At 47.2% G+C, this 12,710-nt stretch overlaps 1 protein-coding gene across 4 annotated transcripts in view; it reads right to left on the bottom strand.

Annotated features, from left to right (window-relative positions):
• Window positions 1–12,710, bottom strand: part of CSMD2 (CUB and Sushi multiple domains 2) — a 312,235-nt gene that overhangs the window by 58,271 nt on the left and 241,254 nt on the right. For all 4 annotated transcript variants that reach the window (XM_030039537.2, XM_030039535.2, XM_030039538.2 and 1 more), the window contains 6 exons: window positions 9,493–9,589; window positions 8,380–8,484; window positions 4,415–4,533; window positions 4,251–4,320; window positions 1,779–1,895; window positions 604–813 (listed from right to left, as the gene is read on the bottom strand). In XM_030039537.2, the coding sequence (XP_029895397.1) occupies window positions 604–813; window positions 1,779–1,895; window positions 4,251–4,320; window positions 4,415–4,533; window positions 8,380–8,484; window positions 9,493–9,589 (718 nt within the window). The remainder of the gene's footprint in view (window positions 1–603; window positions 814–1,778; window positions 1,896–4,250; window positions 4,321–4,414; window positions 4,534–8,379; window positions 8,485–9,492; window positions 9,590–12,710) is intronic.

The raw sequence follows: 12,710 nt of genomic DNA, 5'->3' as shown, positions 1-12,710 counted from the left end.
CCTGAGGACTCAAGCTGGGTAAGAAAGAGGGCACCTCCATTCCCTCATTATCTTCAAAAACTGCACTGAGGGCATCTTTGGACTTTAATAATTTATTTCTCTCCTTCCTTTCACTCCAGGTATCCAAGCCAGCCCCGTTGTTATATTATTTGGCTATTTATTTGTTTACCTGGTTCCCTCCACCAGCCTGCCTCAGCACAAGGCTACGCTGCAGCTAAGGATGCATTTAGACTTCAGCTGAGACTGAAAAGCAGCTGCAAAATTCCAGAGCAAACTCATGGCTGCTGAGGACTCTTCTCTTTGCACATGCCAGTCGACAGAGCCAAGATCTAAGTGAATCTGGCTGGAATTAATTCAAAGGCATTTCACTGCCGCAAAGCACTCTAGGAACATTTGTTATTTGCCGTAGGCATAAGACCGGGTGAACAGATCCCAGTTATTAGGATTAAGCATGGCCTTCATGTAACACCTTTCCACTCATTTGGATTAAGTCCTCATGGAATTAATTCAACAGAATAGCAACAACCGTGACGCCCACCCTCTCTCCGCCCCCTCACCCGGGGACAGGATTGTTCCATCGCTGCTCGTTCTGTGCCTCCTTACCTTGGTATTCCAACTTGAAGCCTGGCTTGTTCTGTGAGTGGTCACTGTGGAAGTACACAGTTGTTTCATGAGATGTCGACAGGAGGGAGCCTGGGATTTCGGTGCCACTGAACCTCCCGATGACGTTACTGGTGTCGTACGGCCCGTTGCGGATTTCAACAAAGTCGTGGTTCGGCTCAGTGGAGAAGTTTAGGAACTGGATGTGAGCACCTGGAGAGGAAGAATGAAGAGTCTGCCTCCAAAGCTATACCCAAGCCTTAGCACATCAGCACCGCTCACCCAGTGCTGCCCAATATAGCCCAGTCAATCAGCAGTAGTACATTTACCACGGTTGGAGGTAGAGGGTGTCTGTAGGTATGTGGGTCCTGCTAGTTTCAGACGAGCTCAGGCTATTGACGCCTGTGTTTTCATGCTGCTGGAGTTTCTGTGCACGCCTCTCCCTCTGCCTGACACCAGAGAAATTAGGAAGGCAAGCGCAGAGCTACACAGATCTCCCCTTGCCAAACTGAGCGCAGCCAGCTCGGATGGCAGGACACACTGAGCCGGGTGTTCCGTTTCCCCAGCAGCACACGGCAGCTACACCAGGAGGAGGAGAGTTAATCCACGAAACCCCGAGAGTCAGCGCTTCTTCCAGGCGTGCAATACTTCTACCTCCCGGCAATTAGGCACCCTGATGGGGCTGACCTGGAGAAAAGCTGAGCTGGGGGTGTGCAAATTTCTCTCTTACTAAGGGCTGGGGAGATCCTAATTTTGAATGTGCTGATGCCTGCATGAACTCTAGCTGAGGTAGGATATAGTCTGACGTAAGCTTTGGTCACTTGTTACATTTATAAAGAGTGATGCAACTGGTGGTGATGTTCTAGGGCTATTACAAACGGGAGTAGTTAAGACAAGCACACTAAAAGAGGATGTTACAGCTGATTCAGAGGCGTGCCCACAAATCCGTATCAACCTGTTACACTCCATGGTGACCCGTAATCACCCTTTGAAAAAATGCTTATCATTTCACAGCACCATATAAATGCATCTTTAATGGGAAGGGTGACCAGGAGGTCAAACAACAGAGTCTCTGTAACTCATCTTGGCAAGCAATGCATCCAGCACTGACTGAACAGGGACAGTATCTTCCTATCATCTCTTTTGTGATAGCATCAAACCAAAACCAGTTGTCTCACCAAACCCCACTGGCAGCAGTATCCTCCATGTGCAGTCCAGGTTGCTTGGATAATTTCCTGGGAACCCTGGGCTCAGGAGCACTCCTTCCATCTCTTCTGCTGTTCCTCCACACTGGGCTGTAAAATCAACAGTGTTAGGGGTCAAGATCACTTACGGGTCTCTCTGGGTGACAGTCATGGCCAGCCAGCTGCGTGGGAAACAAAGAAGGTAAAAACTAAGAAGAGAAAAAGGAAAGCCTGCTATGGAACTAGCACAAAGTTTGCCAGGCACTGCATGGCCACATTACTAATGCATGTGCCTTTCTCTTGCCCTCTGGAGATAAAAGCCTGGACCCAGAGATCCAGTTTTGGCAATCACAGTGGGAGAAACAGATTTGAGCTGCAAGAGACAAGACGGACGCTCTGTTCTGTCCATAGACATTGTAAGAGCGCACATCATGCATGCAGCACTTGTTTGAATTTTTAACCACCTAAAAAAATTACTGTTAAGAAACAGACTGATCCTATTTTGACTCCAGTTACTGCTACTTCTTCTTCTGTTTAACTGATCTACCTTGACTGCTATACTTGTCAATCTCTGGGCAATTACTGATAAATATAGAACAGCGTGTTTGCACACTGACTGAAGTAAATTCCCTACCAAGAAGCGATCCACATATGACAGCACAAAATATGTTTACAAAAGGCATCACATGAAATTTAAACACAGATAGCATCTTCTCATGCTTATCTGGATGACCTCTACCTTGTTACGGTAATACCATCCAGCCGAATACACCCAGGCGTACTCCTAACTCGTTCTGACAGTGAAGGTACAGATTCCCTTTGTCCACTATCTCATTACGCGTGTACTTGCTACTAACAAGGCTTCTCCCAGAAGATTTCTCTTTCTTTTTCCTCTTAATGGCTCTTTAATAGAACTACTTCTAAATTATTTAGAAGTCAAGCATCTGGATGAAGTAGACCAAAAGAAAATCAGCACACTTCGCCAGGGAAGCAAGCTGTTCTCTGAGCAGGGGAACAACCAAAGCCTGGGTTCCCGTGTGGCCGGCAGCCAGCGGTGCTCTGGACAGGGTTTAAGACATGTCAGTACACAATTAGCCCAGGACAATGAGCCTCAGGACTGTCAGCAAGGGGTGCTGCGGCATCCCCATAAAAGACAACGGTCACTCATGATGATCTGCGCTTGGCTGCAGAGACGTGTTCATGCCTCTCTGAAGCTGAACGACCTTTTTCAGTCAAATACGATGCAAGCTGAGGGATAGGAACAGACAGGTGGATGGGCGTTTGTACCACTGCGCTTGGTCACGACCGTCCAAAACCAGACATCTGAATTAAACTGCACTGGTGTTTACACTGTGACGGTGCCCAGTAGGCACAGCCCAACCAGGCAAAATCCTACTGAACTGGGTGACCGATGCTGATTAAAAGAAGAAAACTTGAAACTTGCAGTTGCTCAGCTAGGCATCAGCTAGATGATAACATTGGGGTCCTCCTCCAGGCTGGGATCCCCCAACTCTAATACCGAGCTGAAGGGCTTCTGATTTCTTTCAGAGCAACTCCCATGGGTATGAGTCCTTTAGACTCAAGTAAATGTCTCTGTATTTACTCCTGGCCTGCAGATCATTGGATAAAAGAACTGTTAGCTCTTATAATTACTTTAAAGCAAAATGATGTAAGCTAGAACAGCAGGAGCCTGAAATAACTGTTAACTAAAGCTATTAAATGCATAAATGTCTCTCTCAAAGCTGTAAAACGTGCAATATGAATATTAAACATCTAGATTTGCTAAAAGCAAGGTATTGAAAATAATCAAAAAACTCCAGCAAGTTCCCTTCCTGTCTGTGCCTCCTCCGCAGTGGAAATCAACTGCCCAGTGCTTTTCTCTGAAGGCCTGAAACACTCAGCAGTCTCAGCCCTGCTCCTCGGAGGGTGTCACGGGCAAACAGCCGTCTTGACAAGTGACCTGGCTCTTGCTGGTCACATAGGACCTGTCAGACACCAAAGGGGGGACAGCAAGGCACCAAGTGGTGTGGTTTGGAGATACTGGGAGGGTAAACAGGCTCCAGCAAAAGATGCAGTTTTAGTGATATCAAGAAGCCTTTCATAAAAATAAACCACATCCTGCAGATCTTTGCTTAAGATGGAAAAAAACCCCCTCAACCCATCAAAGCAACCTGCTTTCAGTATAAAGAAGTTCTAGGTTTTCCCTTTTGAATGATTTTTTTGTTGAGGAAATGCTTTTTTTATTTTACTTTTTATACTATAGCCACATTTAAAGCATTCTAAATAAAGCATCCTGGGCGGCCCACGGGGACTTTTTCATTGAAATTTCCTCTTGCAAGAAACGAAGATTTTTTCACAGTCTTATCTCACTTCCAGAACAACCTGCATTTCTCTAACTCCGACCCTTACCTTTTTTCAGAAGAGCGCTATAAATATCTGCTAGGTACAAAAGAACAAGAGTCCTACCGATGCAAAGTGGCGGTGGGTAATTCCAGCGGCGGACAGTGCCTGGCATGCACGAAATGTGAGAGTGGCCCTGGAGAAGAGGAAAACAAGACACAAGGTTTGGAGGATCTCCCTGTATTCCAGGTGTTTGTTGTCATCCTTTTTTTTGGAAAAACGTTCAGTACCTGAAGCGCGTAGCCTGGTTCACACTGGAAAGAGACGACGTCGTTCACTAAATAGCGCTCACCGATCTTCAGGCCGTTCCCAGGAATGGGGGGCTCTGGGCAGCTGGACAGACCGACGGCTGCAAAGGCAAGAGCGAGATGAGCGCTCCAGGGAGCGGGGATGGCGTCTGCGCTGAAGGCAGAAGGAACGGGAATGCACACCTTCATTTTATCCCATTCCCCTGTTTACCAACCACCTCCACCGCAGACACTGGGTGGGAAAGTCCCGTGGCCTTTGCGTTCTCCACAAAGACATCCCTGATCACACAGTATTCCCCTGTGTTACAGGGTATGTCCAGGATCCAGAGGTATTCACGTCTAGTGCCCTCACTTTACCTGGAACACACTTTTTTGCCACGTACAAAGGTATCACAAATCACTTTGCAATTCGTGGCCAAAAATGTTTTTGACTGAACCCTAATGACTTGACGGAAGAGCTGCATCTGCGACAGCACGTCCGTTGCAAAGCAAAGAGACTCATTCTCGACAGTTCACGAACCAAAACACCCGCCACGAACTCTCCCCATCCGAGGTCTGCATTTGTGGTACGCCGTACGTGCCTTTATCAACCAGGCAGCATCCGACAGAAGATCAGAGAGGATGCAAGAGAGAACCATCTGCTGTCCCTCACTGGCAATATCAAGGGCATACAGTATGCGTTGTGTGCAGTTTGTCCCTTTCTGGACAGAAGCAGCATGGTTTCATTCTCCGACCCTATTCTTCCTGTTTTCAATCACAGATTGAATTTACCATGAGATATAAGCAGCAGTAAGCGCAGCCGGTCCTTGATGGTGCCTGCACAACAGGCTACAAAAAATTCATTCAATCCCATTTCCATCTCAGCTACATTTACAACTGGGAATATCCTGCTGCAAACCCAATTAACAATCCCCGAAGTCGCGTGTCAGGTGATGTGCTCTCCTTTACACACATGCCACCCTCTCTTCCTTCTGCAATACCAAACGGAGATAAAACGAAGACCGGCGTCTGCAGTCACCTCGCACCCACCGCGGCTCAGCTGCCTGCCAGCACCTCCCTCGCTCTCAGTGCTGGCAGCTGCCACTAAAAGATAACCTTCTGCATCGCTGCAAAGGCTAATGCTCTGCTTAAACTCCACAGTCTGCAGGCTGAGCTGAAAGCAGATGAAAAAAAGAAACGAGAGAGGAGATGCTGACTCTCCTCCTGAAACCCGAGTCACGCTTCCCAGCAAGCAAACACGTAGTCCCTCCCCACACACGGCTGTATCGCTTGACCTTCAGAGAGCCAAGAGAGAGAATAGCTTTAAATAACCTCCCATTCACATCAGTGGGCACTGAGTTTCACTCAGTCCTAAATTCCTCTTGCTCTGCTTTGGCTTTCGAGCATGTAGAGATACGAGCTTTGCTTGAGGAATCCGGCGAGGGTGAAAGAAGGGGAGGAAACAAACTGGTGTTTTAGCTCATCTCTCGAAACTTCCTTGCAGCACCTCTAACCGAACAAAGACAAAACCTGGGGCTCAGCGCTGTGAAATTCCAATTGTACAAGCAAAGCAAAAAATACATTATTTGCAGCTGCCCTGAAAATCAACACCTATTCATTTTCTCAGCAAAGAAACCAAACAAGCCTGATAATCCCAAGCCTCATGAAAAACCTGAACATGATTGTTGCAGTGGGGTAATACGATCCTCAAAGAGCTTATTCATTGAAACAAATGGAGAAGAAACAGAGTCGCAGCAAGAGAATTTCTGAAACAACATCCATTTCTCCAGCTCCCAGAGAGCAATCTGGGGCACGATTTCTCTCCCCAGTCTTGCTGGTTGCCATAATCTTGGCTGGATCCGTTAATATGCAAGGTTTCAATCTGCAAACCCAGTAAAACCTGGAAAGCTTAGTACTAGTTGCCCTTCTAAAAACACACACACAGTCTCTGCAAACAGCTATGCCATTTCTGTGGACATTTTACAAAATGAAATGCACTTCCAAATCTACTTGCTGCTTTGGAAAAAATAAACAGAACATTGGTTGGCTTCAGAGACAAACACAAGATTTGTGATCAGAACCAATTATCAGACACAGTGTCCAGCAAGAAACAATTATGTTTGCATCGCCCCAAGGAAGGCTGCGTGAACAGAGACAGCAGTCCCAGCACATCTCTCATCAGCTCACCATTGCTGCTACCAACGCAGGAACAGAGCCAGACCGTCACCGCGCATTAACCAGTCCCCTGAGAGCTGCGCAAAAACCAGACTGGCTCCCGGCCCTGTCGCACCCGTATCTTTAGCACACTGCAAATGCACAAGCCTGCTTGCTTTCCTGACTGCTAGCTGAACGTTCAATTTAGATGTGCCGAATAGAGCCGAGAGCTGCCATTCTGCACCTGCTTGCTTGTACGCTGCCTGTGCTGCTGCCGGACTGTATGTGAATAATTCAAGCCCTCAGTACAGTACCATCGGCGAGGTAACAGCCACCATCACCGTGACCCACCACAGCTTGGCTGTAGCACGCCCTTCCTGAACGGACATCTGCTCCAATAGCAGGAATCAAAACACAGACGTGGGGGAGACTGAATTTTTGGCATCATTACCCAAACCCGACAGCCCTTTCCCAAGAGACTCTCTCCCCTTCCACGCCTTCCAATTTTAGTCAGGTTTGTTCTCTTACCACTTTTTTTTTTTTTAAATAAAGTGGATTTATTTTTTTAAATATAGTCTCTGCATATCATCACATATGATGATGTTCCCAGGTCTGTATACCCGAGAACTGAACTGAACGCAATCTTGCATGAGACCTGCTGGAAGCAAAGTGCTGCCATTCTGCTAGGGTGTCGGCATAATCCGTAACGGATGAACCCACTAAACTGTCCAACAGTTCTGGGAGAGGGAGAAAGGAGCGGGTGCCCACGCTCTGGGCAGCGTCTCCTTCGGAACGTGATCGCAAAGCTTCCCCTTTAGCTCAGGCCAGCGTGCCTCCCTGAGCTGGAGACTGCAGAAGGAGGGTGGCCGTGCATTTGCATCAATCACGAGGGAAGAGATGCTGTCCAGCGTCCGGACACTGCACCTCTAAACACAAAGCAGAGAGAGAGATACCATTTCAGCAGATAAGCTGAGCAGGACCTAGCTGTGTGCCCTGGCAGCAAAGGCAGCTGATGGTGTCCTGGGCTGTACGGACAGGAGGACAGTCAGCAGACGGAGGGAGGTGATTACCTCCCCCCTATTCAACACCCATTAGGCAGCACCTAACAGATTGTGCCCAGTTTTGCGCCCCACAGCATAAGGAAAACATCGATAAAGTGGACCGCCGAGTTCAGCAGCGGAGCACCAGGACAGCCGGGGGCTGCAGCACTCATCCTGTGACGAGAGGCTGCCCAGAGTTTTTCCAAGCACAGACTGCATGAAGATGTGTAAAGTGAGTAATCTAGTTTTATCTCACATCCGACCCTGCTTTCAGCAGGAGGTTCGATGAGATGACCTCCGAGGTCCCTTCCAACCAGAATTATCATATGAAGATCTCTCTAGCCCTGCATGCTGTTTCCAGCAATGACCGATACTGAATGCAAAGAGCAGGCAACCTCTGACAAGCATCATTTTAGGCACTTCCCGAGCAAAGATTGCAGCACTGTGTTGAACTGGCCAGCTCTCCATGAATTTTTAATACTCTGGCCTCCACAACTCCTCCTGCGCTACAACACAGACACCAAACAGGTGCTACAAAGTGCATCAGCAGCAAAATGAGGGGCACGCCATGACCCCGCATCTCCTCTGCTGCATCTGTTCTCCATTTAATGTTCAGTCCCTCTCTGCAACTTGAAAGTAAGGAACCACATAAGCACGGGCCTTAAAGCCCACCCCTTCCGCACTAAGCAGCTTCTACTTCTACAAGGCAACAGCTCCGTAACCATTTCCCCATCGCTCAGAGGAACTGCGAGATCAAGGCTGAATTGCTCTTACTTTTGTATTCCAGGTGAAAGCCAGCAGCAGAGACGCTGATATCCGAATAGAAATGCAGATAGAGCTGGTTTGAAGTGCTGTTCAGCAGCGCAGGCACTGTAGTTCCTAGGAAAACAAGAGATGCACAAAGATACTGAAGAGGAAGGATTCTTTTTTCCTCCTCCGTGTCCTCGGAGACTAGCTGCAGGAGAGGCTGAGAACAGAAAGTCCTTTAACTTAACAAGCTCTGTTGGTTTTGATCAGGTTCTAATGAGGCCAATTGAGAAATACCCAAGGCCTCTCGGCAATGGCCTTTTCAAAGTCTACTGGTGAATTTTATCATGTGAAGTTTTACCACTTACAGACCAGACAGACTAGCAGTATTCAAAAGGGAGCCAGTGATGAGAAACAGCATGGGTGGAGCGCGGGTCCCCTGCAAGGTCCGGATTCCTTCTCCTGCCTCATTCCCTTCCCTAGAAGCTGTTGCAGCACCAGGTCAAGGCAGTTCTATCCCAAACGCAGCGCTAGGAGCAGAGTCTGCTGGGCTTTATGCAGGACCCTTCTCCTTACCAACCTCAAAGCACTTTGAGCACATCTGTTCATTAAATAAGCAAGAATCGGCGCCATCGGTTTGCAAGTGGCTCTGCTATTTGAAAGCTTTACAATGGTCTTGGGCTGCTTGCTACTCCCTGCTCTGCTAAAAACCACGGTCCCTACTGCTGAGCAAACGAAAGGTTGTTTTGTAGCCCTTCATCCATTTTGGTGCAAATCAGCCAGGCTGGGTTAACTTGCCAAGTGCAGCGGCCTGAGCTAACCCCACACAACCCAGCAGCGCTGCGGGAACCCTCACTTCCAGGCTGTGGAAGTGCTCATGGGTTTTTGCAAAAAAAACCAACCTAACCCCCTGGGTTTGTGTTTAAGGCTCTCTATCCACATTTCTGCAGGAAGACAGTAATCAAATTCCCAATTCAACAAAGCATATGATTTCCATTAAGCACATGCTTAAATCTAGTCTGAGTTTTTGAAGCACTTAAGCATATGCTTAATTTTATGTACGTGCTGAAGTCCAGCTGATGTGAATAGGAATTAAGCATGCACCAACGGGCTTCACTGAACATGATGCTGAACACGTACCAGAGAAACTTCCCAGCATGGTGGCTGTGTTATCTCCTCCATCGAACACTTCCAGGGAATCCCAGTTCTGCTCAGTAACAAAACTGATCACCTGGATCTGAAAAGAAAAAAGAAAAAAGTAACAGTACAACTCCTGCAATCATGCTAATAAACCAAAACAGTAGCAACAAAAGGGCCGCTAATAAAGTTAGCAACACACTCTGGGGCTTTAAGTCAGCACTGCTATTTATCTGTGCTAATACACCGGCAAAACTTGGAAACCTATTGCTTTGACTACCACCATTTGGGTTATACAGCTATTTTCCAACAAACTCCACACCAAATTTCCGTATCGGGGTACTGTCTTCCACTGCTACAAAGGGAGAGCTCCTGTAATTTCACAGCTAATTTGCAGCAGCTGAGAATCTGAGCCTTTTTTTCCTGTTTTGAGAAATCCCTGAAGACTTCTGCAACACTTTCAAATGAAAGCAACCACTAGTAACCCAAGAGCTGAAATAAAAACAAAGAAACCCACATTAAACCACAAGGCCTTTTTAATCCAATGAAGTTTCTGCAACTGCCTTGTTTCTCAGCTTTTAGTCAAATCACTCAAGTTGCATTTTTGAATTTCCCACCTTTCTCTGCCATGCCCCATAAGGTTTGAAGGCTTAAGGAAGTCACTTGACTCCATTAGTTAGAACATCAATGCAGTCCTCAAACGAGTAACATCATGAGATCTGATAAATCTGCATTTACACTGAAAAGCAGCTCTTATACTTGAGCAAATATCTACATGTAATTGCACAGATTTGTTTTCCTTGATTACCATTACAATTGATCCTGCCTTTATTCTTAAATCTTGGGGGTTCAAAGTATTCAGTGTCCCATTCAGAAAAGTAAGCCGTGCTGTAGGTCAAGTTTGGTGAACAGCCTGAGACAGCAAACCTGGGAGAAAGCCAGCACTATTTGGAGAAAACCAACTTTAATTTCTAAGCTCTAGATGAAATTTTCAAACACGCGGTACCTCAAATTAAACTTCTAGGCCAACAACCTAAAAAAGGATCCTTAAAGACAAATCAGGAACATAAATGGCTCGTACAACTTGGCACCAAACAAAAGGCTTCATTTCTTGGCGTGCGGCATAAGCCGCAGCTGTTCAGCACTGCTGCCCGTGGGTTTGGGGAGAACGCCGTAACTTTGGTAATTCGGGCAGGTAGATTTCCCTTTACTTCCAGCCTTCAGACATCTGCTTACTGCAGAGCCTCAATTCTTTGAGGTCTCTTTGGACGAAGATTTCCTACCAAGCCTAATGCTTCTGATCTGCAGTCAGCCTGTTGAATTCAATAGAATTACTCCCTTAAGCACAGAGCTCAGCAGGACACGTTCACTGGACTGAACACTGTGAAGAGATTTCAATGCCCTGCAAATCTTCACTGCACGCACGCATATGCGCACGCACACACATGCACATACACTTGCTCACTCTTCCCTCTAGTAATTCTGTGAAACCCCCTCCCTTTTTTCCTGCAGTGTTCTTATTCTGTATTTACTCATCCACTCCAAATATCTCGCTTGCCTTTGCCCTGCTAAACACAAAATAAAACACACACATTGGGAGGGGGGGGAATCAAACCTCATTATTTCTGCCATTTTAACCTTTTTCCTCCTTGATTTATTCTGAATAATAAAGCAGGCTATAAAGTTCCTGCAAAGTTGTTGGGTTTTTTTTCCCCCAAAAATAAGTGGAGTTCATCTAGCAGAAATTGCAGTGACCCCTGCAGAGCCATTACTGATCACACTGACCAAGTCAATACCTTTCAGCCTGCGTAATTACACCCCTATTGTGATTTACATTATTGAAAGAGAACATGCATTGAGAATGTGCATTTTGTTTGCTCTTATATTTTCTAAATTATTTATTCTCCTCCCCCCCAACTTAACGGAATAAACATTTTTAAGGTCCTAATTCTAGTCTGACATGTGGATTCACAAGGGATCTGCATCTATTTACTGCCATGTATATAAATTAATTCACTCAGGAAGGTTTGCTACAGGAATGAATAATTCATGGCAGAAGTGCTAGCTCGTACACTGATTACATAAAAATCCTGCTAGTGACTCGCCACTACCAAGAAAGCTTTAATTTCACCTCCTCCTCTGATTTACAGTTGTTTAACCTTTAATTGTTGTACAAAATGAGGGTAAACTGATGCTTAAATTAGTACCTAATAACTGAGAACATCTCGCACACAAAAGGGGGTGACCGGGGAAGCGGAGCCGACGCGAGCGGGGCAGGTTACGCAGCTGCTGTGCGGGAGCACGGCGGCTCCAGCTCCGCGGCCATCACCCCGCCTCTGGGCTGTCCCCCAGCCGCCAGCTCCTGCACAGGGCTTCGCCGCGGCCGTTCTCCTTCCTGGGGGCCAATACCTTTCGCCATGCGTTTCCCCCCCATCGAAGACTTCCAGTGGAAGTCTCAGCGTCACACGCTGATGTGATCCGGTTTGGTGTCAAAGGAAGATGTCATCCCGCGGCCGGCCGGCGTCCAAGGGCAGAGCCGAGGGACGGCGGGTCTTTGGGCACGCCGACGGCGTGGCGTCCTCCGCACGGCACAGCCCAGCTGGAAGCAGAGACCCCAACACGCGTCGGGGTCCGCAGGGGCTCTCGCCGCGCGCCAGAGAAAGCACCACGGTCCTGCCCTTCACCAAAAACTTCCCGCTCTAGACCTAGAAACTGAACTTAGGGCTTGGCAGTGTTAGAGCTTACCCACAGGATACACTTTTTCGTTTGCTTGCGTTCTGTGTTAGACCCTTAGATATCTATTTCCCTTGCAAGAAAGTCACATCCAGCAGGAAAGGGGTAAACAAAAAACCACAAACCTTTAAAACACTTTGCCATTACATTTTCCAGTTTTACGTGAGAGCTGCGTTTGCACAACCAGAGGTGAGAAACAAGTACTTATGAATAAAGACATTCTTTTAACAGCCCGCTGTAATACTCGCTTTCCTCTAAGCTTAGCAGACGTGCAAAAACAGCTCCGCGGGCTGAGAAGGGGCAGCGAAGGTTTGCATTCAGAACACGGCAGTGCAGAATACAGACATCTATTTACATCGCTTTAAAAATTAAGTGAATTATCACCCCCCGATCCCAGGAGTCCCAAGCAACTTGCAAGCTGCCTCAACTGTTCAGACGTTTGGCTGAGCTAAATGGATCCTCCTGCCATTTGGGGGTTTTGAGTACAG

This window comes from Aquila chrysaetos, chromosome 16 (genome assembly GCF_900496995.4).
Source record: "Aquila chrysaetos chrysaetos chromosome 16, bAquChr1.4, whole genome shotgun sequence".
In the NCBI taxonomy this organism is placed as follows: Eukaryota; Metazoa; Chordata; class Aves; order Accipitriformes; family Accipitridae; genus Aquila; species Aquila chrysaetos.
The sequence above is the reverse complement of the archived record's forward strand: the minus strand, read 5'-3'. Positions and strand labels throughout refer to the sequence as shown.